This window comes from Balaenoptera ricei, chromosome 14 (genome assembly GCF_028023285.1).
Source record: "Balaenoptera ricei isolate mBalRic1 chromosome 14, mBalRic1.hap2, whole genome shotgun sequence".
Classification (NCBI taxonomy): domain Eukaryota; kingdom Metazoa; phylum Chordata; class Mammalia; order Artiodactyla; family Balaenopteridae; genus Balaenoptera; species Balaenoptera ricei.
Window position 1 is genome coordinate 69,042,911 of NC_082652.1, and position 27,549 is coordinate 69,070,459.

Genomic DNA, 27,549 nt, shown 5'->3' on the forward strand with positions numbered 1-27,549 from the left:
GGCTTTGGACAACCAGAACTTCTCAACGACAGCATTTTAGTCAATGGTAAGGCGTCTGCAGTGAACTGTAATCTTCCTTCTCGGTGTTGCTGTGGGGCTTATGTCCGCTCTCACGGGCATTTTTATGGGAGAGAGAGAAAGGGCGTCTCAGGCACTGATACAGGGGCACCATTTTAACGCCCACGCTGGCACTTTATAAAGGTCTAGAGTTGTTCTCAACCATGGCTGTACATTGGAATCACCTGGGGAGCTTTCAAAATATACCAGTGTCTTGGCCTCAGCCTGGCCAATGACACAAGCCTCTCTGGGTGGAGTCCAGGCGTCAGTAGCTTCGGAGTTCCTCCAGGGGACTCCACTGAGCAACCAGGGCTGAGAACGTTCAGCTCAGAGCAGAGAGCAATGGAAGGGCTTAGGTTCTCATTCAAGTTCTTGTACTGGTGACCTTGGCCAAGTCTTTTCAGATCTTGTACCTCAGTTCCCCCATTCTAAAATGGGAATGGTAATGCCTGCCCCTGCTCTGACCACATAAAGATATAGTGGGATAAACAGAAGTTAATGAGGATAGAACTACCCAAAGTTTCATGACTTCAAGACCCGCAGTACAGCACCCTCTGCAGGGTCTGGGGCAGCAGGAAAAGTAATTCATCTTCCTCCTGGGACCACTGGGCCACCCCTCGGATGGTCTTCTCACAATGACGGAAGCAGCACAGGAGAGTAAGCGTAAATACTTAAGGCCTCTTAAGGACCAGGATCAGGACTGGCACCGTGTCAGTTCTGCCTCATTCTACTGGCCGAAGCAAGTCACAAGGTCAAACCCGAAGACCAGGGGAAAGGCGGAAGAATTTCTGAACATAACCTAATCTACCACAGAGTCTTATCTTTCAATCGCCAGAGAGTTCAGGTTTTTATTTCATTCTGTCTGGACCTTTGCAGTGGCCTCCTTTCTGGTCTCCACACCTATGCCATATTAACCTTCAAAAGAGCACAGGTATGACCAAGGCATTTCAATGACCCCCCAAAACCTTCCCTACCAACCATCACATGGAACCTGACTCCTGGGCTGGTTTCAATTATCCACACTCTAGCCCCAACCTCCTTTCCCAGCCCTGCCCCCATTTTCCTCTCTACCCACCTGCAATGGGGACGGGTTGGCTAAGACCTCCCTGTTTCCCAGACTTCCATGTTACCTTCCTGGTGCCTCACCTGTGGTCATTGCTCCACCTGAAATTCCCCCAGGTTCTTAGGTCAGAATCCTAGCTCTTCCAAGGTGCCAATTTCCAGTTGAAAGGAATAACTCCTACCTCTGAGTTCCCCAAAGTCCCTTTACCTGGAACCCTCCAATGGCTTTTAGTTCGTTCATAACTGAATGAACTAAAATGAATGAACATGTCTTATCTTACCCCCTAGAGCAGTGCCTGGCACACAGTCGGGCAATGGTATTTTTAAGGAGGATGAATGAATGAGTGAATGAATGCCTCTAGTTTTCCTTCTATGCTCTGGGCCACTTGCTGGCGGGGGTTGTAGCTGTGTCTCTAGGCCAGTGCTGGGGCCAAGATGGGCCTCAGATGCCCATTGCTGGGTGTGTGGTTACCCTCACTGCTGTGGGGGCATGATTTGGAGGTTAGCAAAGGAGATAGTTTAGCGCCAGGGAGTTGAATGGAGGAGGTGATGACTGGGAAAGGTGTCATCTCCCCCTTTATCTCATTCCCTCCACCTCAGTATCTGGGTCAGTGAGGCAAGGCTGTAGAGCCCCCCAATCTGGGGACACTGAAGAAGAGGTGCTGTGGCTAAAGGTCAAGGTGGTCTTTCTGCCCACAAGTGAGTCTTCAGCGTTCATGCTCCAGCCATGGGTCACCCATCGCCTTTCTCATGGAAATCATGGGGTTTACCAGTTGCCCGGGCCTAGCCCTTAGCCAGTAGGCACCGCAGCAGACCGGGGTGGTGCCCGGGGCCCCTCCCAGCTCCTGTGCAGCTGACGCGGTCTCTTGTGCCTCCGCAGAAGGACTTCACAGTGCGGGAGGAGCTGCAGCAGCAGGACGTGGAGCGCTGGCTGGGCTTCATCACCTTCCTGTGCGAGGTCTTCGGCACCATGCGCAGCAGCACGGGCGAGCCCTTCCGCGTGCTCGTCTGCCCCATCTACACCTGTCTCAGGGAGGTAAGTCTCTGCCGGCCCTGCCCGAGAGCGTGGGCGCTGCCCTGTCTGCTAACGACGCGCGTCTCCATCTCTGATGCGCCAGGAAAGCTACAAGGCTTGTACCACTTAAAGTGATCAATCATTTGGTTAAGAGAAACGGAACTTCCCAGTGCTTTTGTTTACTCTAGCCAGGTTTTTATTTATTGAGTTTACGTAAAAGGAAATAATCCCCCAAAGGAAAGTATTATGAACTCAGACTGCAGTCATTCATACTCTAGAACACTGCCTACAGAAGGGAGATCTACAGAAAATATTGAGTGAATAGATCTTTGGACTGGATTGGTTTACCATTGAATTATTTATTTTAAAATATATTTGCTTCTAAATTTCCTCTGATAAAGAAATAAATAAGGATAATAAAGAAACTTTTAAGAAGCAAGAAGTCAGTGGGGTGATTGCCCTACCAGGTATCATAATCCACTTTGGAGGGTCACCCTTGGCAGCTCGCAAGGGGTAGAATTGAAGGGCAAATGTGGAAGCTATTGGTGTGTCCAGTGAAAGGCTGGTGGCTCAAAGCACAGTCATGAGAGTGAGGAGGGGGAGGGCCAGTTGCATTCCAGTTATATCTTTGAGTTAGAACCAACAGGACTTGCTGACATGAGATACAGAGAAGGAAGGAAGTGACGTAGGGTCCTCATCTACTACCCTGCTGGCACCAATTCCTGGGATGGGGAAGCTGGAAGAGAAACAAGTAGAGTGTGGATGAAAACCGAGAGTTTGGGTGGCCTGTTAGCCATCCCTGGGGACACAGGCTTCAGCGTTGTGTGAAGTGTCGACCTGTACCTGGTGCTGGGGACTGGATGGGGTCACCCAGGGGGGGCGGTGGTGAGATGGAGGAGGGGAGGTGGACAAGGAGTGGCCAGGAGGCTGGAAACAAGCCAGGAGGGTGCAATCATCACAGCCCTTGTCCAGCAGGGCCAGCCCACACCTCACAGGTGCTGGTCCCCTCCCACCCTCAGCAGCTGGTCCCAAGATGCTGGTCCCAAGAGGAACAGCCTCTGGGGAATCAGTGGGACCAGGACAGAGAAGAGGCCTGGGTTTGGCAACAAGGAGGGGCCCACGGTATCAGTGGAGTGAGAACAGAAGCTACATTTGCCTCGTTGGGGAGTCGGTGGAGGTGAGGGCATGAGTGTGGACACGTTTTTGGAGAAGTGTTTCTGTGAAAGGCCGCAGGGAAAGAGAACTTGTCAGCTAAAGGGGAGGTATGCGGTCAAGAGACACTTTTGTGTTTCTGAAAGAAAGATAATAGAGCAGTTTAAGAGAAAGGAGGGGGTATCTGTAAATGTTTTTGAAGCATCCATTTATAGGAAAATAGCACATTCATTCCAGACTGCGTGGATCTGCACGAAAGCAGAGCACGCAGGCCTCTCCTGGGTGCTTTGCGGCCCTGTAAGCCTCTACCACTTCACGTAGCCAAAGATGTTTCTTGACAAATGTACTTGAATTCAGACTTGTTTCTCAGATTCAGACAATGACCTCTTCCAACTTGAGTTCACTCTCAAAGTGTCCTCAGCTCAGACTGAAGTACCAAGATAGGCCATGGCTATGCTTTTTGCATCCCTTTGGGATGCTTTGCAGGTAGCCCTCTTGGAGGCAGGGGGCTGGCCCTGGTGGCCTCTTGGAGTCCTCTCATCCTTGCCTGAGCTGCCCTGCGCCCTGACCACCCACCTCAAGGCAGGGAGAAGCACTGTTCTAGGGCAGTGACCTGGATTGCCCCAACATGTTCCCTCTGCGTGATCTGGACACCTCCTGGTGTTGCTGTCACCTGCTCCCCCGAGCAGGAAGCAGGGCTACAGCCGAGCCCTGGCCCTGGCTGCTGGGACACTTCTGACACCACCTGAGGTAGTGCAAACCTTCTGGTGTGAGATCCGGCAAGTGCCAGGTCTGCACAGACCAGAAATAAGGAGCCTCCCCTGCCGCACACTTGCTTGTTGCATTAAACTCACACAGACCCCGCCAGGCTCATGGTAAACTTGAAGGGTAAATAAATGATCAATGGTTTTCACCATTTTGTAAAAGAGGAAACCACCGCCCCACGTTCCAAACTATCTGCTTGAGGCCACATGGGGAGACCCCTGAATTCTTAGAGTCAGCTGCTGCCTCCTGTACCTTATGACACATACACGCATACCCAGGCCTGACCCACGTCCCAAAGCAGGTTGAGCCAGCTCTGGGATGTTTCTAGAAGCCAGAATCACTGCCGCTGCCTTTCTCTATGCTGTACAAGTTTAGGCTCTTCCCCCGGGGCCATGTAGATGGCTGACCCCAAATGTACAGGGCCCACCCTGCCCTGAGGTCATCCCAGCTCCCTGAACCATCCCCAGGCCAGCATCTCTGGCTGCCCACTAGACACATCCCAAGTCAAGCCTCGAGCCTTCCAACAGGATGTGCCAGCGGTGCCCCAAACCCTCCTGCTCACTCCCTGTCCTCACGTGGCCCAGACCCAGCCTTCCTGCCCCACTGTGGCCAGACAGCAGCCCCAGGACTCCCCAACTGCCCTTTCTCAGTATCATGGGACACCCACTCCATCCTCTGCTTCGGCACCACCCCCTAAGGCTTCCCCTGCTCCCCTTTCCTTGATGCCCCCGAGTCAAACACAAACCCACGGGCCATCTTGGTGCGAAGAGTCTCGTTTGGAGCAAACCTAAGGGAAAGATACAAAATCCTCAGTCTCGGGGTCTTCATGCTCAGGGAGGCCACCTTCACTGGATGAGGGGCTTACCCAGACTGAGCGTGTGCTTAGCCCCTGAGCCCCTTCAGGCTGGAGGACAGCCAGCTCTCTGAGAGATGCCCTGCCCTAGAGCGAGGCCCCTGGCATTTCCTTCCACACTCTGACCTAGTTGAATTAACCCCCTCTCAGTCACTCAAGCTTGAAATCCTGGACTCCATCCTTGGAGTCTCTCTCCTCCTGGCCCTAAAACACCTCCTTCCAGGCCCAGCTCAAGCCACCTCTTCTGGAACCTCCCCTGTCCCCACCCCCAGCCGAGTGTACCAGGAGCTCCCTCCTGAGCGAGGCAGTGCACTCCATCCTTATAGCTCCATCCTTTTTACATCACCTTAGAGGATGTTTTAGTATTGATAACAGTACAGTGGAAGGCATTGTCCAAAGCACTTAATGCATTCTCTTGTCTTTTAACTCGGGCAACACCCTGAAGATTATCATCCCCGTTTTCCAGAGAACAGAGAGATCAGACAGCTTGCTCACAGCCCCACAGTTAGCGGGCAGCAGAGTCAATATCGGAATCCAGACGTGACTGCCCGAGTCCCTGCTCCTAAACACCCTGCTTCACTGCCTTACAAGCAGAGCAGGAACTGCTCTTATTCTATTCTCGTCCGTACCCAGCGCCTACTCTGTGGCGGAAGCCAAATAGATCTTTGTGGGATTGATCCTGTTTTTGCCATAAATAGCATGTGCCAATCAGAGATCCCTCTTCGAGGGATGGAGAAGAATAATTTTCAACAAGCTCTTTAATTGTTTAAGAGCAAACAGTTTCTGCCAAGATGGTTTTCCAAGTGAGTGAGGAGTATTACTGGTGACCAGAAGCTGCGCGAGTCTCCTTGCCCTACTGTTTACAGCTCATATTTGCCTCATGAGCTCTTTTTAATTTTTTTTAATGTTTTCAAATGTTTATTGTGGTAAGAACACTTAACATGAGATCTACTCTCATAACAGCATTTTAAGTATACAGTACAGTATTGTTATCTGTAGGCACAAGGTAGTACAGCAGATCTCTAGAATTTATTCATCTGGCATAACTGAAATTTTATACCCGGTGATTAGCAACCCCCCACTTCCTCCTCCCCCCAGCCTCCGGCAACTCCTATCCTATTCTTTGTTTCTATGAATTTGACTATTCTAGATCCCTCATAAAAATGGAAACATGCAGTATTTGTCCTTCTGTGACTGCTTATTTCACTTGGCATAATGTCTTCCAGATTCAACCATGTTGTCCCATATTGCAAATTTCCTTTTTTAAGGCTGAATAGTATTCCACTGTGTATAGACCACATTTAAAAATCTATTCATCTCTCGATGGACATTTAGATTATTTCCACATCTTGGCTGCTGTGAATAGTGTTGCAATGAACATGGAAGTGCTAATATCTCTTCCAGATCTTGATTTCAGTACTTTTAGAGAAATACCCAGGAGTGGGATTGCTGGATGATATACTGTAGAAGTTCTATTTTTAATTTTTTGAGGAACCTTCCTACTGTTTTCCATTGAAGCTGTACCATTTTGTATTCCCATCAACAATGTACGAGTTCTAATTTCTCAACACTTTTTAATCTTTTGTAGTTATATATATATATATATATATATATATAAATAAAATAGCCTTCTTAACAGGTGTGGGGTGGTTTTGATTTGCATTTCCTTGATGATTAGTGACCTTGAGCATCTTTTCATATGCCTGTTGGCCATTTGTATGTCTTCTTTGGAAAAATGTCTATTCAAATCCTTAGTCCATTTTTAAAAATCTGGTTATTAGTTTCTTTTGCTTTGGGGTTGTAAGAGTTCCTTAAATTTTTTTGAAAATTAACCCCTTATCAGATATATGGTTTACAAATATTTTCTCCCATTCTGTAGGATGCCTTTTCACTCTGTTGTTAACTTTGCTGTACAGAAGCCTTGTAGTTTGATGTAGTCCCACTTGTCTGTTTTTGCTTTTGTGCTTTTGGTGTCATATCCATGAAATCACTGCCAAGACCAATGTCATGAGACTTTTCCCTTATGTTTTCTTCAAGGAGTTATAGTTTCAGGAGTTATGTTTATAAGTCTTTAATCCATTTTTTAGTTTATTTTTGTGTAAGGTATAAGCTAAGAGTCCAGTTTCATTCTTTGGCATGTGAATATCCAGTTTTCCCAACACCATTTGTTGAAGAGACCATGCTTTCCCCATTGTGCTTTCCTGGCACATTTGTTTCTGTCCACTCCCTCTCAGTTGACCATACATGCATGGATTTATTTCTGGCCTCTCAATTCTGTACCATTAGTCTATATGTTTGTTTTAATTACTGTAGCTTTGTAATATATTTTCTTTTTTTAATATAAATTTATTTATTTTATTTATTTATTTTTGGCTGCATTGGGTCTTCATTGCTGCGTGCAGGCTTTCTCTAGTTGCGACGAGCGGGGACTACTCTTCGTTGTGGTGTGGTGGCTTCTCTTGTTGCGGAGCACAGGCTCTAGGCACGTGGGCTTCAGTAGTTGTGGCTCGCAGGCTCTAGAGTGCAGGCTCAGTGGTTGTGGTGCACGGGCTTAGTTGCTCCGCGGCATGTGGGATCTTCCCCGACCAGGGATTGAACCCGTGTCCCCTGCATTGGCAGGCAGATTCTTAACCACTGCACCACTAGGGAAGTCCCTGTAATATATTTTCAAATCAGGCTGTATGATGCCTCCTGATTTGTTCTTTTTCAAATTGTTTCAAGATTGCTTTGGCTATTTGGAGTCTTTTGTGGTTCCATATGAGTTTTAGATTTATTTTTTCTATTTCTGTGAAAAATAACACTGGAATTTTGATTAGAGATTGCACTGAATCTGTGGGTCACTTTGAGTAGTACTGACATTTTAAATATATTAGTCTTCTAATCCAAGATCGGGAACAAGACAAAGAATGCCCAGTCTCATCACTCTTATTCAACATAGTACTGGAAGTCGCAGCCAGAGCAATTAGGCAAGAAAAAGAAATAAAAGGATATCCAAATCAGAAAGGAAGAAGTGAAATTGTCTGTTTGCAGATGACACGATCTTGTATATAGAAAACCCTAAAGACTCCACACACAAAAAACTGTTAGGACTAAAAAATGAATTCAGTAAATTTGCAGGATAAAAATCAACATACAAAAGAATCAATTGCATTTCTATATGCTAATAACAAACTATCCAAAAAAGGAAATTAGGAAAATGATCTCATTTACCATAGCATCAGAAAGAATGAAATACTTAGGCATAAACTTAACTAAGCAAGTGAAATACTTGTACGTTGAAAACTACAAAATACTGATGCAAGAAATTAAAGACACAAACAAATGCTAAGACGTCCCTCAAGCTGTTTTTAATAGCATTCTAAGGACCCCTTCATCCTGCTAAGGTCCTCAGCCAAACTGTGACTGCAAGGGTTCCACACACAGGAGGGCTGTAATCAGTGTCTGTGGCCTGAGCTAAGGGTTTTATCATCTCCCGTCTCACCTGGAACTGACCTGGCAGGTTTGGGGTCTGGCTCACCCAGTGCCATCCCTCATCCCCTTTTTCCTGACCCTACAAGGCTCTCTGCCACCTCTGTAACCCAGTGGTGATGTTGCTAGACTCCTCCAAGTTATCAGTGAATGGTTCTCTCTGGGCCCCTTACTTCAAGAGCTTTGTTGAAAATTCCTCTGCAGGGGATACTGGGGTGGATTTTAACCCTTCACACTTGTTTCCTCTGAGCCGACTTTCCCCATGCACCAGGGGTGTTTTTATCCACTCCCTCTCATCCTTCCTCCCTCCCCCAAACATCCCACCTTTCCTCTCTGCATTCCCATCCTCCTGCCCTCTTCTGAGTCCGGCAGCCATAGCCAGAGGTCAGAGTGGAGGAAGGGAGGAAGGGAGGGGGTGCCTCTGTCAGGAATCTCTCCTCCTTCTGCACCCCTCTGTGACCCCCACCAACCTCTCCCTCTGGTTGGCTCCCTTGCTCTCCTTCCCCCAGGCACCAGAAACCCCATCTGCCCCTCCCTGCCCTTCCTCTGAGGGGTGTCTCTGAGCCACAATCCCCCCAGGGATGCAACTGGCGGGGCTCCTGGAGGAGGCTGGCAGGCGCGCAGACTGTGGAGGAGAACACAGAGGGCAACGAGTCAGGCTTCTCCGGAAATGAAATTGCTCCGTGCAACAATGAGAGAGCCACTTTTTTAACTTTTTGCGTGAGCGTGCATTCAATTGCTCACATTGTTTTGGCTCCAGGGGGAAATCTGACCTCGGAAAAGGCTGAGATGAAGTGGGTGTGGGTGGAGATCCTCCACTCTTTCACAGGGCTGAGAGAGTCAAGCAGAACATTCCTCAGAGGTAATTTCCAGTGGGACCATTCCTCCCTTCCCGAGAGCAAGAGATGGGGCTGTGTCTAGCCACCCAGCTGGGGCCAAGGCAGGGCCCCCTGGGGCTGGAAGAGACCAAGGTCGGCTGTGCCCAGGGTGGTGATGGACCCTAATGGGAAGCAGAGACTCAAAATTATCCTCCATGCAGCCCAGGACTCTCAGTTGCATCCCTGGCAGGGGTGGGGAGTGCCTGCCCCCTCCCTGCCCCCTCTAATCTTTGGGAAGCTTTTACAAAATCACAAATTCTCAGACCAATTAAATCAGACTTTCTGGGGATGGGTTTTGAGGAGGCACGGGAGTGGGGGGAGATTTAAGCTTCCCATGTAACTCCAATGTGCAACCAAGGTTAAGAAACACGAGTAGCCGCATCCTAGGTGCACTTCGTGAGGCCGCTGATGAGCAAAGGGCACGTGGAAAGGTACCACCGGAAGAGCCAGAGAGACCAGAGCTTGAATCCCAGCTCTGCCACTTACTAGCTGTGGGGGCTTTAACCTAATTCTTCATCTTTCTGAACCTCAGTATTTTCTCTTTGCATGGGAAAAAATGGGAATAATTCATTCTGCGGGTTTGTTTTAAGGCTTAAAATAAGTGAGATGTTCACATGAAGCAAGTAGTGTGTGACAGCCCGTCGGTGAGCTGACATGTGAATTGCTGTTGAAAGCAAACCGTATTCCAGGCATTACTCAAGAGAAGTATCGCATCACAGGAGCCCCAGAAAGTAAGATCCATTCTCCTAACTGGGCACCAAGGCCCCCCACCATCGCAACCCCTTTTCCTGGAGAATCTCTCATGAGTCCTACAGCTGCAGCCACCCTGTTCCTGTTGTGTTTCCACAGAAGGTCTCTTACATTCCTCCTGCCTTGAGCGTGATCTCCTCCTCCTGCCTGACTCTAGCCCACCTTCAAGACCAGGTTCACTTCCCACCGCGTCCCCACCCCGCCCCAATTTACTCTTGCTGCAGCATTCTGCAGAACTCACATCCACACCAGCCTGCCAACACCCGCTCTCTGGACATGGCCTTTACCAGTGGTTGGATGAATGCCTGGTGACTTCTTGATTGCTTTAAAATCATCTCCACCTTCCATTGGTACCTGAGGATAGGCTGCGTCTCATCTATCATGTAACCCTGACTGCATTTTGTTCAGGACTCTGTGTCCATTCAGTAAGCGGTGATTTGGTTTGAGACAAAGCTAGTTTCTTACTGAACTGCAAAGTTTCCTAGTTGTACTAAAAGGAAGGAGTACAAGTTGTGATCCTCCCTGAAAAGGCTTACAATCCACTTGGCTACCACATCCCCAGAGATCAAGCGGCTGTGAACATTTATGATGGGTTGTACGAATATAGAGGTGGAGGGAGTTTAGGAGTGTGGGCAGCTGCTGGGGGCAAAGGGGAAGGGGGACTACAGCTTAAGGGGAAGTGGGCTTCAGACAGGTATTGGCAGGGAAGGAGAAAGGCCCCCAAGAAGAAAACTTTGAGCGGAGGACTGGGAGCCAGAATGAAGCACGGCCCGTCTGTGTGGTGTGGTAAAGAGACGGCCTGATGGGTGGGTCATGGGCCGGCACTGGCTCCCAGCAGAGGCATTCGGGTGGACACAAGATGATACTGAGAACCTCTCTCTGAGAGTGTTTTAAGCCGGAGAGCAACACCATGGAAAGCATAAAGGAGAGTTTGTTTATTCATTCAACAAACACTGAGAAAAATGCTATTTCTTTACTGAATTGAAAAGTCTCCCAGACACTTTTCCTGCTAGAAATGTGCTGAGATAAAGTCTACTAAATCTGGGGCACTCCCTGGCCAGAGAGACCCACGGATAACTCAGTGCATGGTGGAAAGTACAGTGCTCAAAATAAGGTGAGAGTGGGAAGCAGGAATGTGGGTGCCCAGAAGGCAGATGAGACAAGATCTGCCTGGCAAGGGCATCTTAGCCGAGAACACTCTGACTAGAGCCTTCAATCAAGCAGGCTAAGAAGCAGGAAGGGAAGGGCTGGAACGAAGCTTGAAAATTCAGGAGAACCTTCCTCCATGAACAGTTTATTCCAGCCCTAGTCTTAGGCACAGACCCCGCTTGGAATGTTCCTCTGAGATTGCAGCCTTCCCAGGGCAGGTACACAGCCCCTGGGCGCTGGTTTAGCGGCAGAGTTCCTGCAGGTCCAGCAGCTGCTGCTATGAATACCCAGCTTAAGCAACCATTCCTGTAACCTCTGCAGAAATAACTCCCCACAGTTTTTTGTCCCCTCCAGAGCTGCCGTCCCCCTCTTCCACTCAGCAACCAAGTCACTCTGTGGTGTGATGCCGCTGACCTACTCAGGCACCCCCCCAAACACACACACACACACACACACACACACACACACACACACACACACACATACACACACACGAGCACCCTGATGTGTCCCCACCTGAGGCGAGGCTTCCCGGATCCTTGACCTCCTCAAGATAAAATTCAGGTCTCACCCCACCCCCACTCCCCGACCCTCCCCCAGCCCCCCCTTTAACTGTCCTACTTCCTTAGCCAGACTCTGCAAACTGAAATGTGAAATTTGAAGCCAGTGTTCTCCTTAGCAACCATGGTAACACAGGATCTGATAGAGAGCCTGGAGTTATAAAAATACCAGCTTCCACCAGACACTGGTTTCCAAAGGGAAACCAGTCTCCACGCCAGAACCGTTTTTAAACAGTCTTAAAACTCAAGAGATTTCCAAACCCATCTCAACATGGCTCAGGAGGACATCTCTTCAATTCCGTTTTGGAAGGTGGTGCAGTTGCAAGCTTTCGGTATTTTCTCTAAAATTTAGAGACGCAGAAAAGACGTGGCTCTCTGAGAATTCGGTAGCCGTGTCAAGGATATATAGGTGGGAGCGGCTGTTCTTAAACAGCAGCTATTCGACATTTTTTTTTAAGTTAGATTGAATTGCTGCCACTCCTTCCAAGTTCCCTCCCAGCGAGTCCTCAGCGCCATCAATCCTCCTAATTATAGAGGGGGACTGATTTGATCTATCTCCCCTTCGTTGAAGACAGCTTTAATTAACATAACCATTCTCTAGCAGGAATTTACGTTTAAGCCCTCGAGTGGAGAGCTAAGAGGTAGAGCTGTCTAAACTTCCCTGCTCAGGGCCAGTTTAAAGAAACGTCCTGCATCGCTGTCCTCCAGTGCCTCCCCTCCCCCACGGAGGCCCCCTGCGGCACGGCCTCTCGCCTTCTCCCGGCGCTGCCTGCAGGGGGCGCCTGGCCTTGCGGGTTGGGGGTGGGGTGCTCTTCCTGGAGGCACGGGGCCTCCCCCGGCCCAGCCCGCAGCCCCGCCTCCGCCGCCCTGGGCGGACCGGCTCTCCCCACCTCCCCACCCCGCTCCGCGCTCTCCTCTGCTTCCTCTTATCTCCTGGGGCCATGCCTTGTAATTTTGAAAAATATTCTAACTCAGTAATTAATGTCTGAACTTCAAGAGGCCCCTGCTTTCTGCAGAGTCGCGCAGAAGGCGGGCAGGGACGGGGAGGGGCCGGGGTGTGGCTTCTTTTTCTAAGCTGGCGAGTGGAAGGTGGAGGATGCATTGTTTCCTGGTAGAGTTTGTGTACGAGATACACACATATATACATGTACACATACGCATGCGTCTGTCCATAGATTTCTTTTAAATCCTTTGGGTTTGGAAAAAAAGCATCCTTCCCCTTGCTCCGTCCCAGTGGCGTTTTCCCGGTGGGCTGATGTCAGCGGCTGCTCAGCCAGCTGGGGAGCATGTGGGGAGACAAGCTGGGACACTTTGTGAGCGTTCAGGTCCGGGCAGGGGAGTGGGGATTGGCTAGGAGGGAGAGGGAGTGACCTATATATTTAGAGGATAAGAAATCAGGAGCTGTGGGGGAAAAAAATGGCCATCAGTAACTTCAGATAACACAGAAGTCAAAAAAAAAGTTTGCCTAGTTCCCACCCACCAGGAGGTTGTAAGCAGCCCCAGTGAATCCTGGCTCAGCGTCCCCCAACAAACGCCTCCTCGTGGTTTGCCCATCCCCCGTCCCAGCCCTGCCAGCCCTACCTGCCCCAGCTCGGGTCCCCTCCACCCAGCAGTTTGGGTGCCAAAGGATGAGCGGGCTGCTGGGGCCTAGGCACGAGCATGCTGTGCGTGGCCCCTGCCCTCACAGAGCTGCTGTCTGCTGGGGAGAAGAAGTGGAAACACAAAGTGCCCTGTGCTGGGAGCTGGTGCATAAATCACACGCCAAGTCTCTCCAGGACCCACACTGATCTTTCTTTAACCTGCTCCAGCGCTCAGGGTCAAAGAATTTAAATCCAGCAGCTGATGATACCCCACTCACTGCTGCCCCACCTTCAGAGTAGATGACGTTTAGGCAGCACTTGTTGGTGTGGAAACCAGCAAGTTAGGAACCACCTTTTCTCCTCTTTTCTGTCCACCTCAAGTCCTAGCTAGAGCCCAATTCCTTATCGATGGCTCCACTGTCAGTGCTGCCAGCAACGACCTGTAGGTAACCGGTAACCGGAGGCCTGGGCCAGCCAGGATCAGCCTTTCTTGTAGCCAGAAGAGAAGGGTGTGTGGGGAGACGTGGACTTCAGAGCTAGACAGACCCAGGCAGCTTACCCACTCTGGCCCTCAGTTCCTTGTCGGGATGAGGATTAAACGTAATTTAGTAGATTTGCTAATTATAAGTTGACTTCCTCCCTTCGTTGTAGCAGGACACACAAAACAAAGACATGAAAAACAAAAGACAGAGAGTAAAGGGATCAGCCAGCAGCATATTCATATCGTATAAAATGAAGTGCTTCTTTAATGAGAAAAAATGTGAAGGAACACAGGAGATGAAGTTTCAGGGCCTTTGTCCTTGCCGTTCCTTCTGGGAGAATGCCCTTCCAGGTATCCTTCCAGACCTCTTCTGGATGTCAGTTCCTCAGAGGGACCCTCCCAGACCATACTCCTCACAGCCTGCTTTCTTTTTCTCCATAGCCCTGACTAGTATCTGACTCCACCTTAAGAGTTTTCTTTGTTAATCTGCTTGTTTTCTGTCTCCCCAACTAGCATGGAAACTCTCTAAAGGCAGGGGCTGGTCTACTCTGTTCATAGCTATATCTCCAGTGCCTGGAACAGTGCCTGCCATATAGTAGGTGCTCAATAAATCCTGTTGAATAAATTAATGAAATAGAATGTCTAGACTGAACAAAGGAGACAACAGTCACCCTTCTAGAGTGAATCGAGGAAGATTGCTCAGGGGAGATAAATCCAGAATCCTTGAAGAGGCAAGGTGAGCAAGCAGAGTGGGGCTGGCTGGTCGTGGTCCCCAGAGATGAGCTCAGAATGAGGGAGGGAAGAGGAACACTCCCCCCGAAATCCAACTCAAAGGAGCGTGCGCAGAACGTGAGCAGAAACTGCTGCCGGTCAATGAAGCTGCCCGTATTCTGTCCCCATATTTCGCTCTAGTTAAGTGGTCTTTTCTCGACTTCTGTCTGCGAGGCTTCATGTGAGATTTAATTAGCCTCTCCAAAGTCAGAATCCTATGAGCCACCATCGTGAGAAGTCAGGGTGGGCTTCTGGCTCTACTTCATAGATCGAGAGCCTTGGGGAAGGGATTGTGGAGGGGCCACTGAGTGAGCACCTGCTGGGTTCCATGCCGGCTTCAGCTGGGCCTGGAGATGCAATCAAGGAGCAGAGCCTTCCTCTCCTGCCTCTCGCCTGAGGAGGAGGAGTAAAGAGGATGCACAGGGCACAGGAGGGTGCTGTGAGGGTCGGAAGAAGGTGAGGGCTGGACACCAGAGGTGGGAGAGTGGAGCGGGTGAGAGAGGACACCCACAGTCACAAACGCTGAGGAGAACGAAACCTCTTAGCCCTTGACAATCACAGCACAATCCCAGCGATGGAGCAACACATCCAGTACAATATAATGGCAGCCACTATGTCACCGTACCTTATCGAGTAGCTGCGTTTTTTAAAAGGCACCAGTGAAATTAATTTCAATACCTTTTATGTTATCTAATATATCCAAAGTATTATTTCAACGTATAATCAATATTAAAAAGCATCAGTGGGATTTTTTTTCTATTATTCTTTTTTGTACTAAGTCTGAAATCCAACGTGTATTTTACACTTAAAGCATCTCTCAATTCGGACTCGGTGCATTTCAAGTGCTCAAGGACACGGGTAGCTGGGTGGCTTCTGGAATCCTCGGGCTTTTGGAACAGTCTGGATCCCAAAAGTTATCTGGATCCCCAAAGTCTCAAAAGTATTTTTATAGCTTCTCTCTCTGAGCACCCAGAAGCAAAGGAAGGCGGTGTGAACTGAGACTTTAAACGCATAGTCAACATGCTAACGCTGCTCGGTTGGCCAGAGGTCCAGGATGGGGTCTGCAGAAGGCAATCCTTGTGACCCCAGAATGAAAAAAAGATGGAGAGAGTGAAAGGGGGGGGCAGAAAAGGTAAGAGAGAAGAAAAACACAGAAAGGGGAAAAAGAGGTCGTGGGTGGCCAGGATGGCAGGCTGCGTGACGGAGCTAAGAACAGAGCCCACAGACCGAGGAGGGGCAGTCCCGGGGGGCAGGCAGCTGCCGGCTCCTGCGCACAATGGCTAAACAGAAAGCGCGGCCCAGGCCATGGAAGATAACAATTAGCTCATTCTTCCATTGCCCTTTTGGTTACACTGTTGTTCTCGGGACAGCCATTTCTGTAATTAAGACCTTGTCCCTTACTCAGAGGTACTGCAACATAAAAGTATTTGCTGAATCTGGTTTCCCAGGGTTAAAAGCCAGACTTAGGAAATGCAAACACACATTCACTAACTAATTATCCTTTAATTAAGGCTGAAGCCCTGCTTAAAACAATTAGCTCCGGGAATTGAACAGTAGGTACGACTCCACTTTCTGCTAATTGCTCTCCCCGGATCGCCAGGATATGGCGAGTTTCGAGGGAGGGGGGGGACAGGAGGGAACGAATTCCGTCTGCTGCTTTTGGTCTGGACTGGACCGAGCTCGGCTTGCTTTGGACACGTTCGTCAGAGGAGAGCTGGAGGTGTGGGGAAGAGCGAGGAGGATGTGGTTTGGGCAGGGGGAGTCGAGAGGCCGCCCCAGGCTTGGACGCGGGCCGTGGGAAGTCTCAGGAGCTGCTGCTGGCCACACGGAGGTGCCTTGCCTGGCTGGAGCTGAGGGCGTGGGCCAAGGATTAGCTGACTGGAAAGCAATTAGATGAGGTGGGGCTGGCTGGGAAAATACCTGGAATCCCAGGGCCAGGGTTGAGACTTGCTGGGGCACTGCCCAAGGCGGGAGCCTCGTGGGCCCTGGGGAGCGGAGGTGCCCCCCGGTGAGGGTGACTGCCCCTGGTCCACCGGTCCGAGCCCTTCTTGCCTCTTGCCCGTGAGGAGAAGTGGATTCTAGAGTGAGGGGAGTCCAGAAAAGAGGCCCTTTTCTGATTACATTTCCTCCCTCCGAATGTCTCCTCCGCCTCGGTTTGCCCGCCCCCCTCCCTCCACCCCTCCGCAGACTCCCAGGACTTTCCTAAGGCGGGCCTCATGCAATCAGACTGCCTCCCCCTTTTCTAGGTAAGAGGGATGTGTATGTAGGGTGTTACCCTTCCAGGGACTTTTAACGTTTTGAAAGGAGAGGTTGGAAGAAAAAAAATGTGTGCCCCAAAGGAAAAAAAGATGCTCAGGGCTTTGGGGGGAGTCAGGGAGATGACTAACCCCTCCAGGGGTCTCCCCAGAAAATATCCACAGGCATTAAAGCTTGCAGAGAATCCCTGGAGCCTGTCCTCTGGGGGGCTTCCAGTTAAGAGCCCCTGCTCCAGAAGTGGAATTGGGATTTTCATCCAGGCAAATGGTCAGAGGGGCCTTCCAGACCACCCTCAAAGCAACAGTGTAAAGGATTCTCGGGGCTGACCCAGCACAGATAAGGACTTCCACGGATTCCAAAAGCCCCTGACAGCTTACTTTTTCCCCCCAGAAGAGACCCTAGCTCATCCCTGAGCTCTCCTCTCTTCTCCCCAGATCAGAGGTCAAAAGACTTCTCTAAAGGAACAGATAGTAAATATTTTAGCTTTGCAGCCCAAGAGGCAAAATCGAGTTTAACCACATCCCTGCGGTGTGTACTGCGCTGAGCAGCAGTGCGAATCAGTGAGAACGGTTTCTGTAGAAACTACTCAGCTCTGCCTTCGTAATGGGAAAGCAGCCGTAGGTGATATGTAAATGACTGAGAGTGACCGTGTTCCAACAAAACCCTATTTACGGACACTGAAATTTGAATCTTATATCATTTTTAGGTGTCACCGAATATTATTCTTCTTTTGATTTTTTTCCTAGCTATTTAAAAATGTCAAAACTTTTCTCAGCTCATGAGCCTGTAAAAGGCAGGCTGTGGACCAGATTTGGCCAGTGGGCTGTAGTTTAACCGACCCCTGATCTAGATCTCTCAGCTGGGAAATTGCCTTCCAGGTAATGTTGATGCGCATTAAAATTTAAGAATCACTGTCAGAAAGGAGAATTTGCCATTTCTCAGGCAATGCTGATGCTGAGGTTAGGAGGACCACACACTGAGGAGCAAACACTGAGCTAGTCTGAACTTCACCCCCACTTTACAGATGACAAAACAGGCCCAGAGGTGACATAGCTCCATCATATGAACCCAGGGAGAGGCTTCTCTGTCCCAGGATGCGGAGCTGGGTGGTTTTCTATCTCTGGCCGCCTTCAGAGATCTACCCTTCCAGCAACTCACGATGCCCGAGGCTCTAGCTGAGACACAGGAAATGTGTATGTGTCCCCTGGAGTCCCAAAGTGGCAGGGCTCCAGTGAGTCACTTCCCATGAATGGCGATAGTACGCACTGAGGCATCCTCATGCTGTCAGTCAGCTCCCTCCCTGCCCTGCGCTTTAGAGAAACTCCCTGCCAGCTTCGGGGATCGACAGAGCAGCACAAGAGGGAAGCTAAAAGCCCCCTCTGTGAGAAAGGAAATGGAAAGAACAAGGGCCTGGACGTCAGATTTACATGATGTCAAATCCCACGCTTTTTGTACTAGCTGGAACCTGAGGCAAGTTACTTAATCTCTTTGAACCTCAATTTTTCCATCAGTAAAATGGGGAAACAGCCTCTACCTCTGCAAGGTTGTCTTAAGGATTGATCATCATGTCTGTCAAGTGTCTGGCACACAGTACAGAACTTTTATGGTTTATTTTTTCTTTTTCTTTTTTTTTTTGCCACGCTGCGTGGCATGTGGGATCTTAGTTCCCCGACCAGGAATCAAACCCGCACCTCCTGCAGTGGGAGCGCAGAGTCTTAACCACTGGACGTCCAGGGAAGTCCTAGGGTCTCTTTATCGGCCACCCTGGCATTGTGTCTTAACCACAGAGCTACCCAGCCACAGCCTAGACAGCCACGGAAGAAGGCGACACCTGAGACCATGGCTGTGTTGATGTCACTGGCTTGCGCTTCTGTGACATTTCCATTGGTGATTTAGGGGTATGGCTCATGTCCAGGGTTTGTACCTCGGGCCCTTCAGGGTGGCCTTCGGGTGGCCTTCAGGGTCTGGGAACCCACTGAAATTGTACGCTGACATCTGTGAACCTGTGGAGATGTGCATTTTTCTGGGAGAGGTGCCAGAGTTTTCATCAGATCCTCAAAGGGCTCCATGTTCCCCCCGAAAATTACAGGATGCATAGCTCTAAACACAGTGCAGAAGAGAGCACCAGACTTTTGAGACAGATTCCTGGATTTGGAAATTAGCTCCCTGACCCTGACCTATGCATCGGAGGTCATCTAATTCAGATCTGAACTTCCATTTCCTCAGCCCTAAAAACTGGGACTAGCATACCTGCCCAGCCAAGTCCAGAGTCAGATGATACCCTATGAAGGAAAACCCAGAGTGGGCAGTCAAGAATGGGTAGGGCTCTCACAGGGGCCCAGGTGAGCGGGGTGAGTCACAGGGGGCCATCCTGCAGGGCCAGTGTGTTTTGCTTCGAATTTAAATACTGGGGGTTTTAAAGTGGGCAAAATTAAACTCTGGTGTTAAGGAGGATCATGGTGACCCTCAGGAAGGGTCAGTGAAATGACGGGGCGGGTGCAAGAGGACTGTGGGGTGTGATCCAGGTTTGTAGCTCTTGGTCAGGGCATCAGAACATGTTTGCCCTTCGTTATTTGTGCAAATCCATCTCACTGCACATTTTTGTATGTGTGATACTTAAACAAAAAGTCTTCTCAAAAAACGTTCAACTGAGAAAACTAGAAATACAATATAAAATCACCCCCTGGGGGCTTTTTCTATATAATTTTGCAGTTAAGTTAGCACATAGCTTCAAGAAAGAGTAATTTATATATAAACACAAATAATAGAGTAAGATTTTAAAATAATCCAAAAGCTAGGTTTAAGCATCTTTCTTCTTCACCCAAACTGCTATCCAAGTCTGCTTACATAACTTCTGCTTTCTTTAATTATCTCACGGGGCCAACAGGCTGTCTCAGGCCTCTTCACCTCTTCACCTCTTCACCATGGTGGTGGACCTGGCCTATTTTGGGTGGCCCATCTTCCAGGGCGGTGGCTTTGCTCAGCACACTCCTTGATTCCAGAGTACGCCTGTCCTATCCCTTCTTTCCTTCTTGCCTGCAATGGATTTCTCTTCTCTCTCCCACCTCACAGGCTCCCCTCTCCCTAGTGTTTTCTTCTTATCAACCCACTAAATCCATCTGAGGGGGGAAGACCTTCCATTGCCCCCATATTCCCCTCCAGAAGCCACCCCATTTCTCTCTTCCCTTAGAGCCAGAATTTTCAAAAGAACTGTCTCTCTACGTGGTGTCTCTGGGTTGCTTCTGCCCCATCCAGCCAACAGCGTGGTCCCCGTTCGAGACTGCCATATCACCAAATCCAGAAGCCTACTCAGGCCTCCACACCACCATTAGCAAGGAAGCAGCATACATGATACGTAAACCAATGACGGTGACTGTGCTCCAACAAAATTTTATTTATGGACACTGAAATCTGAATTTCATGCAGTGTGTCACAAAATATTGTTCTTTTGATTTTTTTTTGTCAACCGTTTAAAAATGTAGGGACTTCCCTGGTGGTCCAGGGGTTAGGACTCCGCGCTTCCACTGCAGAGGGCATGGGTTCGATCCCTGGTCAGGGAACTAAGATCCCGCAAGCTGCGCGGTGCAGCCAAAAAAAAAAAAAAAGGAAAAATAAAAATGTAAAGAGCATTCTTAGCTCGCTGGGCTGTACCAAAGCAGGCTGAGGGTGGGATTTGGCTGGTGGACTAGAGGTTATCCACCCCTAATCTAGATCTATGATTCTGAACTAGGGGCAGTTTGCCCCCCGGTGCCAAGCGGCATTTGGTAGTGTCTGGAGACGTTTTTGGTGGTCACAACTGGGAAGGTGCTACTGGCCTCTGGTGGGAGGAAGCCCAGGTTCCGCTCAGCATCCTGCCATGCCCAGGAGGCCCCACAGCAAAGAACTGTCTGGCTCAAATGTCAGTCGTGCTGTGGCTGAGAAATCCTGGTCTAAATGATCTCATCTGTCCCCAGGACTTTAAATACCATCTGCACCCAGTGCTCTCAAATGTGTCTCCAGCCAGGACCACTCCTCTGACCTCTAGACCCAATGGCCAAGTCCGTTCCTCCCTCCAGCTAGCTTCAATCTTGGTAGATGAAACCACTGGCCACGCCTTTAGCTCAGGCCAAAAACTTGGGAGTTACCCTTGATTCCTCCCTTTTCCCCACCACCTCTCTTCTGTCATGCCATCATCACCTTGGACGTGGGCTTAAAATAGCTCCAAGCTGGTCTTCCCTCTACCTCTTTGCCCCACTTTTCTTCATCCCAGATGAAACGCCTATTGCAAGGCAGATGTGCCGTCACCAGGGACTCACAGAGGTGTTTCCAAGCCAATACCCCTCTCGAGTTGGGTGTGCTGGGCTGCCCAGGCCTTGGGCAAGACTCTGGGCTCAGCTCCACCTGGAGAATGTCTCACCTGGGTCCTTGCACAGGCGGCAGGTACTCTCACAGATGCTAGAAGAAAATACAAAGAAATAAGATTGATTTTTTTTTTTATGTCCCCCTGAAACTAGTTTCCTTTCTCGTCATACTTCATACAACGTACATAGATAGATAATATGTTTGTTCATGAGTGTGTAGATACACACATACTTGGAGGCTGGCTCCAAGTACATGTATCACCCCGAGTTTAGTGTAGGAGCCTTCACCAGGGGCCTATGTTCACCTTTAAGCCTTCTCCAAAACTTCATTTGACGGCCCCATAACCAGAAACATGGAGAAGTTGATGTCCTTTGGGATTTACCAAAGGACAGGCAACTGTAGCTTGTGGTGGGCCATGAGCAAGACCCCTGGCAGAGGCCTCAAAGCTTGTGTTGTGTTGGTCACAGGCAAATTCCCAGGGCAGCAGCAGCCCTCAGACTTGAACTGCACAAACTCTAGATCCATATCTCCAGGCCTGAGTGCATCCACCTGACACCTCCCCCTGGCCCACCCACGGATCCCTCAAACTCTGAGTGTCCTAATATGACCCATCTCCTGCCCCCCAAACCTGCCCCTCCCCCCAGGGATAGTACCACCATCTTCCTGGCTGTAGTGGCTGAAGACTCCAGGCCATCCCTGACCAGCCCTCACCCCGTCAGTCCCCAGGGTCTGTGGGTAGCAGCTCGCGTAGAGTTCTTGGCTCTGGCTACCACTTTTCTCCCTCTCCATTGTCTAGGGCAAGGTCACCTTTCACTTGAATTACCCCACCAGCCTTCTAACCGGGCTTGGCCCCCTCTCTCTCTGTGGACTGCAGGCTCACAGGACTCTCAGGGGTCACTGCCTGGAATGTTCTTCCCTCCTTCCCGCTCCTGATCCCACGCTTTCCCTAGCTCCACCTTAAAGTGTCAGTTTAAAGCTCTCTCCCTCAGGAAGCCTTTTCCGAGCTTCCTCTCCCCGCACAGATGAAAATGGTCCTTCCTGCCACCCACCACCGCAGCACCCTTAGTTCTGTGCAAAACGAGCCCACTTACTACTGAGAGCTGCCCCTGATAGAGCCTCGCTTACTGTGTGCCAGATACTGCTCTAAATATGTCTCATAGATTATCTCATGTAATGCTCCCCCCACTTTCCAGATGAGGAAACTGAGACACAGAGAAGTTACCTGTGCAACATAATTAGCAGGTGATCGAGTCGGGATTAGAACCCAGGCAGTCTCACTTTACAGCCCCGGCTCCCATCACTGATCTGCTTGTGTAAATTCTGTCTTTTCTACTAAACTAATAGGTCTGTGAGGGCAGGATTCATGCCTCCTTATTGAATGAATGAATGAATGAATGAAAAATTCTTCTATTCTTTCAGACTCTTGGGAGGAGGGTGCAGGACCAGCCATGCCCCAGGCCTGCGTGTCATTGGTGGGGCTGCATCCACGGAACACAGAGGCTCTTCTGAGTGGCTTTGCCCCAGCCAGCACATACTTTCCTTCAAATCCAATCCACAGGTTTTCTGAGAGGGCCAGCTGGGCACAAGGTCCTGCATGAGGAAAAACTAGTCTAGGTAAACTTTAGGCTATCGACCTAGAACTGGGTAGAGCCAAATAACTGCTCCCGGGCTGTGAGTAATGAGGCTTCTCCCTACAGGGGATCAGGAGAGGAGGTCAGGGAAGGCTTCTTGGAGTGTGGGGGGGGGGGGGGGTCTTGCGGTCCATCTTGCAGGATCCAGTTAATGGAGCCAAGGTGAGAGAAGGCAGGCCTGGCTGAGTCAATGAGGAGCAAAATCCGGAGGCAGATAAGGACAAGGCATGTTCATAGATGGATTTGGCTGGACGGGAGGCCTGTGAAGGGGAGAGAGGGGGATGGAGGGCCCCTGGGGCGGAAGTGGGCCAGCGAGCGCCTGAGTGCCAGGCTAAGCACTTTATCCCCTGCGGCCCAGTCAGTTGGACCTGGTAAGGATGCACTGGTGATACAGAATATTGACGCACATGCTAATTCACCCAAAGAGATTGTCTCAATTTAGAAAGAGTCACCCCATTATGAAAATGTATACTCTGCTAAGGGTAAGGCTCTAAAGCCAAACAAACTTCCAGGTGCCCATTAAACACTCTTATCTCCAACCTTAGACTTGGCAGCGAGTACCTCTGCTGTCCCCAGGCAGCCCAGGCCCTTTTCTCAGCCCAGGCCTGTTTGCCCCTCCGTTTGGATGGCTGCTGCTCTGAGTACAGATGCTAATTATGCCTTGAGCACAGCCCTATTTTTTCTCTGCTTAATCGTCCCAGGCCCAGCTGTCCCTGCCCAGTTGGTCCTTGGTAACCTCCTTGTACCCAAACCCACCACAGAATCAGCTAAGCTCCTTCACCCAAGGGGCAGACCTCCCGGCCAGCTTCTGCCATGTGGCTTCAAACTCCACCCACCTCCCCCACCCCGGGAAGACTGGCACCTCTGCCTGGGGACCAGGCTGCTGCAGGCGTTTATTCTTCATACGGCTAAAGAGGACATGATCTAAGCAAAGGCTTCTTCAACATTCCGCGCTTGGGGGCAGAGGAAGAGGCCGGTGTGCCCCTCCCCCAGCTCCTCAAGGCCCCTTGCTGGTTACTTGCGCCCTCCCCACTCCCACCCCCTGCAGAGTCTGGAATTGGTAGGAGGGACCCCTGGTTAGCTTGGCATACCAAGAAGAACCTTCTGAGAAGCTTCTTCCCAGGCTCAAGACAAGGTGGATTGGCACAGCCCTTCAGATGACCGTGTGCCCATCAGCGAGCAAGGCCGGGCTCCGGGGCTGCAGCGGCCTAGGGCTCTGTGCACAGGGAGGCCTTTCCTCGGAAGCCAGTGGGTCACCCTCTGTGGCAGTGCCCCTCTCCTGGTCCCCTCTGAGACTGCAGAGAAGTCAGCCCTCTGTCCATACCTACTTTCCCATCACTTCTTCTTTCTGATTAAATTTCTTTGCCTTCATGAAAGGAAACATCTTGCACCCCCAGGATGCATCCTGTCTTCCCGAGGGGCCCACCGTGCTCTGATGTGTCTAAACCCGGGAGAGGGCGGACGGAAAGGCGATGGGTGTGAAGGGGAGGCCTCGCTCAGGGACTCGGGTGGCTAGACAGCAGCTCGGCCACCCGGGAAAGCTCACCCAGGGGAGGAAGGACTGTTTCGCAAGCGAGGCTGGGCAGGCGCTCTGAGCTGGCCCATCGGCCCTGGCACGCGGCTGGGCCTGTTAGGAAATCCAGGAGCCGCTCTGTCTGCTTTCCAGCAGGCGCCACTTCTCTTTCCACTGCTTTGCTCAATTCACGGCCCGGCTCCAGGGCCAGGCTGGCGGGTGGGCGGGCAGGCTGGGCACCCTCTGCCGCAGGCCTGGTGCCCGGAAGTGCCCACTCCTGCCTCGGCCCGTGTTAAGGGTCCCCGGGTCTGGGCTGCAGAACTGCGCTGATCAGGCCGGCCGGCTATCGTGGCCATCTCGGGTGGGAGGGCAGGGTGACTCTCGGGGAAGGATTCCAGACTGTTTCCTTCTCTGTTGAGCTCCAACGCCCTTATCTCCTTTCCTGCCAGGCGGGACTCCTCACTAGTCACACAAAAGAAAACCCCACCCAAGACACACAACCCCGCACAGGCTTGAAGGAGGAGGGCTTGCGTCTGGTTCCGTTCAGGCTACCCGTTTATCAGTCAAGGGAGCAGTAAGTGTACGTTGAGCTCATATCATATATTTGGTCCAGAAGGGGTGGAGGGGCAGGTTGAAGAGACGAGGCCATCCAAAAAATGGAGCCACCTTGGAGGCTGTCTGAAAGCTCTTGGCCCTGTCAATCAATTGAGATGTTTCTTGCAGGAAAAACAACCCAGGGGAAGGGGGGCAGGCAAAGGACAATTACACAGTTCAGGGGCAATTGGGATAGAGATGGGGGGTCGTTATGGGACTAAGTAGAACAAGGGGTGGGAGACGTGAGTAAGAATAAGCACGCACTGCGCAGCCCCTCGCTCTAGCGTCTTGCAGGCGTGAGTATTACTCCCCATTCACAGAATACGGGGATACAGGAATAATAACTGGAATATGGGAATATAGAAAGCTGAAGCCCCAGGATGTCAGCTGATTCTGCAGTTTACAAGGCTTGTCGCTGTGAGAACTGAAAGTACAGCCCAGGCCATGCAGCTCCTAACTCTGTCCCAGGCTTGCTGTTGAGCCTCAGAAGGGCAGTCTACCCACAGCACATTCAGATTTGCTGTGGGGCTGCGCTTCCTGGAGGCAGGGGGCTGGCCTAGTTGACCCCTCAAGTCCTCATTCCAAGCTAGCGGCTGCGGCAGCTTCTACAGGCAAGTTGCTATGGGAACTATAACTTTGAATTTCCTGGCTCTGGGGCTGTGAAAATCACAACCTGAACCTTCCGTTGATGTGGGTTTCTCGATTAATTTCCTGTTTGATTGTTTACTTTAGAGAGCGGAAAATGCCTTTGCAGGCAGCTAGTTCCCTCCACCAAGAGGCTTATCACACCCTCCCCGCAAAGCCAGCAAGGTCAAGTCCAGGCCTCAGGTGGGCGGAGGTTGGGGGGCGGCAGAGAGCCAAGGGAAGGGGCCAGGGGCCAGGAGAGGCCCCACTAAGAGCAGATGGCAGCCCGGGCCGCCCTCCCCTTCCCTGCCCTCTCCTTGTGCCGCCCGGGGGTCCCAGCCTGGTGGGCGCCCGGAGAGACTTGTGAGTTCAGAGACTGGCCCCATGAGGGGTGTCTGCCCGCTGTCCCAGGCCTCAGGCATGGGCCCCAGCCAGCCCAAACCCCTCCCCTTGTCTCAGAGAGACATTTGATGCTGAGTCAGACGCAAAATGCAGTCATTCCTTCCAAGGGGCGTCCAGAGGGTGCTGTCAAGGGGGTGACGGTCCCAGGTGCCACCCCGTGCCTCCAGGCCCGGCACTCCTGGCCAGGCTCCCCCAGAGGAAGCTTGGAGAACAACTGCTTTCCCATCTGCCTCTCCTTCAACTGCTCTCCCCAGGGCCCCCACCAGCAGCCTGTTAACATAATTCCGTCCTGTTCCGGCTCCCATCCTTGGAGAGCGGTTCTCACTGGCAAGCCCAGGTGAGGCCAGGTGAGGCCCTGCGGCAGGTATACTGATCTGCAGTGATAACCGCCTCTCGCTGGGAGCAGGGCCGCTTTGCCGCCTTCGGAGCCCTTCTCCTCACTCCACCTGCTGAACCCCTCAGAGATGGGCAGGAGCACTTAGGCACCAGGAGGGGAGGTGGAACAGGCCAGAGGTGTACTAACTGGTCGGGTGGTGATGGGGGACGGGGGGGCTCCCAGCCCCTCAGTGCCCCTTCCCTTGTCTAGGCGACTATTATAAGGTACCCTCCTAATCAGGGCACTTTTGAAAGCGAAAGGAATATTACTAATTATTTGGGATGAACACAAGAACCATCCCAGGCAAACTGGGGTGTGTGGTCACCCCACCTTTTGCTGACCTCTCGCCATTAGTCATATTTATGTGGGACTTACTCATGGGGCAGTGGTTATGTCCTTTGACTTTGGAGGCAGACTAGACCTGGGTTCCAAAGCCGGTTTTCCATTACCCGTGCACTCGTGGGGAGTTCATTTCACTCTCCATGCCTCAGTTTCTACCGTTACACAATGAGAATAATTACAATGGTATTTAACTCAGATAAACTGGTATAAGGATAAAATGGATTTTAAAACATGCACAAAGTTCAGAGCTTGGCATCTGGAGTCAGCACTCCAAAAAATGTAAGCCAGGTACTGACTCAGGACCTGGAAGGTGTGACTCAGCCCTCAGGAGACCCCTCCTGAAAGGTAAAACCTCAGGGCTACCTCGGGCATTTTATGTTCACCCTTTAAGAGAGATCCATGGACATCAGGGCAGTGAATACAGAAGAGAACAGACAAGGCTTCTAGAAGGAAAGGCAAGGGTATTAAAGGAGAAGCTGGAAGGTGTTGATAGCAGTCACGACCAACGTCCTTGATGTTTCAAACCCCGACGCAGGGTCCCGGGAACTCATGTCTGCAGGGACTACGTGAACAGAACTCGCCTCCTGTCCAGGCTACCGGCCAGGGCTTGGCCCCCAAGAGGAGGCTTGGAGCCATGGCCCTGTCCTCTGGCTCTGGTGTCTGCAGAAGGATTCAGTGTCTGCTCTGAGCCCCAGATTACGTTTCCACCCCCTGGGGCCAGCTGTGGGATGAAGCATTCCCCCATGTGACATTTACTGTGGCCACTTTGTACGGGCGGTTTGCAAGCTCTGCAGGAAGGAGGCTAATTATTCCCTCCAGGGCGCCTGGTCCACAGTTAGGGTGCCTGCCCGCCTGCCCGTCTTAGTTAGGAGGGCAGACAGCCAGACCACAGGGCACAAGCTTGGACTGAAGTCCAGTTCAGAACCATG

At 50.9% G+C, this 27,549-nt stretch overlaps 1 protein-coding gene across 8 annotated transcripts in view; it reads left to right on the forward strand.

The window, feature by feature from the left end:
* Window positions 1-27,549, forward strand: part of CTIF (cap binding complex dependent translation initiation factor) — a 302,316-nt gene that overhangs the window by 259,700 nt on the left and 15,067 nt on the right. For all 8 annotated transcript variants that reach the window (XM_059894009.1, XM_059894003.1, XM_059894008.1 and 5 more), the window contains one exon: window positions 2,000-2,155. In XM_059894009.1, the coding sequence (XP_059749992.1) occupies window positions 2,000-2,155 (156 nt within the window). The remainder of the gene's footprint in view (window positions 1-1,999; window positions 2,156-27,549) is intronic.